A 6020-nucleotide genomic window follows, 5' to 3' on the forward strand; every position below is an offset into this window, starting at 1 on the left:
TGTCTAACCAAACAAACCGCATATACTAAAACTCAATAAATAAATAAATAAATAAGCCTTTTGGATTAACCAAACCTCAGATGCAATTTTGACCGTTCACTTAACTTTGTTAACAACAATTGAAGATATTAATTTATTTATTTAAGTCGTCTCTACTAATCTATTAAACTGAAGGATTTGACGCCCGGTCTAGAAATCCAATCGAAGCAATGTAAACGGGCCCACTTTGAAATTTGTTGCTCTGATTGGGAGTGTTGACCCAATATAAAACGAACATGTAACCAAAGCTTGCAATTTTTTTTACCAAAAAGATATACGAGAAAAAAGAATATATGTGATTTTATTAAATGTAGTTTCAATAGTGGTATAGTTTGTACAATCTACACAAAAAAAAATGTAAAAGACTAGATCTGGATATGAACACAAAAATTCAAAAAATGTAAACCGAAAATGATCCAAATTTAGAAAGGAAAGCTCCCTGTCAACCGAATATGTTCTAAGGTACCCGGAAGTCCGTATTTAAGTACAGCCTGATGACCAGCTCTGAAACCGTTTCCATAAACCGGTGACATGTCAGATTCTATCTGGTGTTTGAAAAACTCTGCAAGCTTCTTGTCGAACGGAGATCTTTTCCCTTGCCTTGATGACGTGGCACCATTCGATATGAAAGCTATTTGTGACCTTAACCACATGTGAGCTAAAACTTGACATATTCCTTCTTCAACGTCTTGACTCAGTGTTCGATAACCTTAGGATAAAAAATAAAATAAAAATGTTAATTAATTTTCTTCTTTTTCATCACAATGCATGAAACTTATTTGACTTTTGCTGGTCAAACCTTGAAGTCGAAGCCACGCGTGCATCATTTCATGAGCTAAAATTGACCCTGTCAACAACCTGCATGCACCAAGCTTTTAGTATTTAATAATTACAATGGTAGATTGACCCGTTACAGATAAAGCATAACCCGAAATGACCCGTTTACTTAAAAGCTCAATTTTACTATTCGACCCGTTACAGATAAAGCAATACCTCGGAAGCCCATATAAAACGAGAATCGCTGTAACCTCACATCGACGTGTTAGCTTATACGGTTCTGTTCTCATATCCGGGACCCGATTTCCCATCCCACTTTTTGGTCTTCTCAAAACCTACCAACACATAATATTTCAACAGGTTTAGTAATATTATTCCATGGATATAACATATATACATATAATAGAATATGAATATGAATAATTTAAGCAGCTTGAAATACTAACTGTGCTGATAGTTTGTTCCTCAGAAAGGCAAAGTCCACGTGTCTCAGGCATGTGGTAATGACCCTAACCAAAAAAAAGTAAAAACAAGAAAAACTATTAAATATAAAATAAATAAATATATAAAATGATGATATGATCCTGATCCTAATTAAGTATAAAATAAAATAAAAAATATACATATGATAAATGACAAACTACCCTCAAATAATATTAAATATAAAATAAATAAATAAAATGATTGGTTGTTAGGAGTGCTTAAAGTTTTTAAATTATTTGAATGTTCTGAAATGACCCGGATCCTAATTACCTACAGATTGCCAAAATAGATTTACTTACATTCCTCTCTCCATCCATAGCCTCATTAAGTGCTTGCCTCTCAACCAAAAGTAAAGGAATTTTTTGTTCCACTTTCATATTTAAACTTTCATAAAACGCTTGAATATCAAGATACAACGGTTGACACTCGCTTGTATCCATAACTGACGAGTCAAGACACTCTAAACATAGTTTCCGACCATCATTAAGTGCCGCATAGCTTGTTTCACGTGGCTGAAAATCATCGGCAATCAATATAATATATTAATACCCAAATTTAATATTACATAATATATATTATTAAGTATATTCATTACAGTGTTACCTCCATTCGCTCACAACTGCAACACCTAGGAGTCCCGTCATGCTCGTGAAACGGGCAATATTTCTGAGCCCAGAACGGATGCGCGCGATACTCAATAAGCCCAGCAGCATTTGTCAGGATCTGTAAAAAGATGTATAATTTTGAATTAAAATTAACTAGTTCGTCCGTTTAACTATAATCGAACAAACGATCGAACACAAACAGATTTCTTGTTTGTGTTCTTTTATTAAGAGAATGAGAGTGTTCATAAATTTTTGTTAATAGTATAAAAGAATTAAGGCTTCAGGAACGAAGTAACCGAACATAGATGAACAAACAAAACCGAGCAAACACCAATGTAAAGTTTACGTCAACATCAATCTATTGGGCCTAAAAAATCATATAACTAGACTAAATTGTAATTGGTGATATTTTAAATTCATAAGCTCGACAAAGTTGAAATGGGTACAAAAGTCGTAATGGGTGGTACGAAAGTCGTAATGGGTGGTACGAACTTAAATAAACACCCATAAATGAGCATAAACGGGCGTAAAAGAACGAACGTTCACCATCACAAACTAACAAACAGAGTTGTGTTCACGTTCGCTCGTTTAACAAACGAAAAAAAATTTACAAGTCGTTCGTTTATTAAATAAAGAAACTTCCCGCCGAATAGTTAAAGAACGGTTCACTGAACGCTCGGTTCATTTACAAGCCTAAACTAATGTAAACAACAGAGTATTCTTGTGATAATGATACTTACAAAGTGCTGGCAAACGTCACACTTAGGATGATAATGCTCCTTGTAGCAAGCTTTGTGATAAGGAAAATTTCCCGACATGGAAAACTATATAAAAGTAATCGATATTAGCATCAACAAAACATTAGAACATATCTAAGTAATCATATATGAGTTCAATACCTCATAATCAGCAATTGGTTGATTGCACGCGTGGCATCTGAAACATTCCGGATGCCAAACAGCACCCATGCAACTTAAGAATCTTCCGTGTCCAATCTCATAATTACAACCCGCACAAACCCTAAGAGAACAAAAAAAAAATGTTACAATTTGATATATGAACTTGACAATTAGTTATAACAGTGTTACATAACAAAATTTAAGCGTGGAATTGAAATAAATAAATTATTGGAAATTATATTACCTGAATCCTGTTGAATATGGGAACGGTATTGGTTGATACATATTTCCGTTTCCATTTCTATTGACATTTCCAATTCCAATTCCATTTCCGTTTCCAATTCCAATTCCATTTCCGCTTCTATTTCCAATTCTATTTCTAGGTGGTGACTCGACTTTTAGACTTTCTTGTAAAGCCCTTGCAAGCTGTTCATCTTCTTTCAGTTGAAAATCATCACCTAACCAACAGATTTAGAAAGAATAATAAATAAATTTAACTTTTTGCAGAATACTAAATTATAACAGAGAATATGTAATATTAATACTTACTCACAATTAGGGATGTTAAAAACCATTAAAACTGAGAACCTCACAAACCGAAGCAAGTCGGCCTGTTTGGCTAGTTTAAGATCCAAACTGTTCGGTTCACACAATTTGCTGGTTTAACGGTTCAGTCTGGTTTGGAACTTGAACCAGTCCATTTAATCTTTATTGTGTATGTATAGCTTGTAAGCGAACCGAACAAACACGAACAATTAAACGAACGTGGTTTTCTTGTTCGTGTTCATTTATCTTCGTTCATTAACAGTATATATGAACGGTTCACGAATGTAAATGAACAAACATGACTGAACAGATGAACAAATATAGCTGAGTGAAAACCACTTACAAGTAAAGAACAATGTTTTGGGCCTAAAAGGTTATTAAAACTAAACTAAGTTGTAATGGGCACTAAAGAATGAACAAACGAACATAAATGAGCAAACATAAACAAATTCAAATAAACGAACGTTCACGAACATACATGAACAAACAAAACGCGTTTAACTAAATAAACAAATCTTTGTGCTCAAGTTCATTTATTAAATAAATGAACTTCTTGTCGAACAAATAACGAACTCTTCACTAAACGCTCGGTTTGTTTACAGGCCAACGTATATATTTCTTTTCATTTTCGGAACATGTGATAACATATATGTATTATGTTATAATTATGAACCATCTCTCAGCGTTTTCTAAATTCAGTACAAACTAATTTCTTAAAAAATATACGAAAATCGTTTCAAACCATCAAGACCAAAAATTAAACCATTAAAACAGTCAAACTGGTAAATCCGGCCCACCGGGCCAACATGGCCTGTTTGGTTTGTTATTTGCCGAGCGTTTCGGCCCAGAATTTTCATCAAAACAGGTCGGACCGGACTGTAAACATCCTACTCACAAGTAGTCTATAGCAGTTCGTTAGATATTATCACAATAAACTTCATTAGCAATGCAGCAAAACAAATAAATAATATTCCTAAAAGCCAATTCATCTCATCTTATTAAATAGGTAAATGGTTATTAAGTCAATCCACTTAAAAGTTAAAAAATTAACCTGAGCGTGAGGTTTAATCTACTCAAGATGCATACAAGCCATTTCATCAATGCTTGTTTGAACCTATATAATGGCAGCCTTGTCTCTATACAAGGCACTTATTGTTATTAATTTTAGTAAAGAACATAATTAGCAATACTAAGCTATCAATCTTAAAACCATCAAATTCATTGAGTACATACATTAAATAATGATTCAGCATTAAATGCATCTTGTGAAACACAATATTAACACACAAAACACATAATAATTACATCACTTACTAATCACATGTTTTCCTCTCGTGTCTTCTTCTTCTTCCGCAAGTGATATCGCGATTGCACGGTCAATATCGTCTATCTCAGACCGCGGATCCTGCTAAAATTTCATCCAATCAATAAAATAACATTCAATCGAATGACAAAAAATGACAACGATATTTACCCAAGACGTAGAAGGATAATTCGCATATGGTGGTGTATTATTGTCTTCATATCTCCAGTTATATTCGCCTTCGGAAACTTCATGATTGGAGCCTTTAAAAAATTTGCTAAGCCAACCCATTACAAGTAATAAATATCTGTACAAATTCAATTAAATCTCTACTTATTAATAAATCAATATGTTCCTTGATTGTAACAATAATATTAATAATTAGACATTAACTATCTTAGCTTGTAAGCACAAAGTAATATTATTAAAGTGCCAAACAATCAAATACACAAAACCAATTATCCGATCAATGATTATTATTACAAGAATTAAAAAGATATAATAAGAACTAAAAACAGTAAAGGTGATCGATCGAGTATATGATCTTACAATTAAATTCGATGAGAATTATTAAAGGGTTTATGATTAAAGAACCAAAGGGGGTTTTGAAAAGAGAGAATTAAAGGGTTTAGGTTCGTGATTCTTAAGGATTGGTTTGATTGTATTGACACGAACCTAAACACGGCGTTGGCTTTTGCCGAAGATGTTAAGAAAGAAACTAACGAAGAAAAGTCAATAAACTAATGTAGACTGACTACACACGCGTTTCTCTTGACCTTAACAAATAATAATATAATATAATCATAATATTTTAGTTGAAAATTATGATTTTGAGGTGCTATGGATAGCGTTATTCTACGGGTCGTGTGACTGGTGAAAAATAGATATACGAGCTGTACGACTTTGTTAATGGTGTGAGTTATTATATCGGTTTAGGTTTCTTTGTCAATCTAGCACTCATACGACTTGTAGAAACATTATGGCACGTGTTATATGTTATAATTAAGGATGACTAGAGAAATTGAACACGATGAACAAGCCCGAAAATCTGAAATATTCGGGATAGATAATTGGACGTTTATTCACGTATACGACCGAAAATGAGATTAGTTTTAAGATTTTCATTGGTTTGAACTATGGAAGTATTACATACAATAATGTTTCTCCATATAACAGTGAATTAACTTATTACTAGGGCGTAAATGAACCAAACTGAACCGGACAAGGCCTTGGTCATCTTCATCTGGTAATCTCTTATTGGACAAGCTAGTAGTTCACGAAAAACCTAACTGAACAAAATTTCGTGTACGTGTTCGTTTGTTAAGGAAATGAACTTGCTCATAGCGGTATATGAAATTATACATATTT

General features: G+C 33.1%; 1 protein-coding gene across 3 annotated transcripts; it reads right to left on the bottom strand.

The window, feature by feature from the left end:
* Positions 1 to 395: 395 nt before the first annotated feature.
* Positions 396 to 5316, bottom strand: LOC143574676 (protein DA1-like). Of its 3 annotated transcripts, none has more exons than XM_077059244.1 (12): positions 5202 to 5316; positions 4824 to 4959; positions 4664 to 4754; positions 3048 to 3261; positions 2804 to 2924; positions 2645 to 2728; positions 1903 to 2022; positions 1599 to 1811; positions 1263 to 1325; positions 1033 to 1151; positions 839 to 897; positions 396 to 748 (listed from the first exon to the last, which is right to left on the bottom strand). In XM_077059244.1, exons 2-12 carry the CDS (start codon positions 4941 to 4943, stop codon positions 462 to 464), a joined length of 1491 nt encoding a protein of 496 aa, XP_076915359.1. In that variant the 5' UTR covers positions 4944 to 4959; positions 5202 to 5316; the 3' UTR covers positions 396 to 461. The 3 variants fall into 3 exon arrangements, with proteins under 3 accessions (XP_076915359.1, XP_076915358.1, XP_076915357.1); XM_077059243.1 differs by having other exon boundaries at positions 4664 to 4757; XM_077059242.1 differs by lacking the exon at positions 5202 to 5316 and having other exon boundaries at positions 4664 to 4757; positions 4824 to 4990.
* Between the last annotated feature and the right edge of the window lie 704 nt (positions 5317 to 6020).

This window comes from Bidens hawaiensis, unplaced genomic scaffold, assembly GCF_021521415.1.
Source record: "Bidens hawaiensis isolate Kalapana, Puna unplaced genomic scaffold, B.hawaiensis_p1.1 tig00027077_1, whole genome shotgun sequence".
In the NCBI taxonomy this organism is placed as follows: domain Eukaryota; kingdom Viridiplantae; phylum Streptophyta; class Magnoliopsida; order Asterales; family Asteraceae; genus Bidens; species Bidens hawaiensis.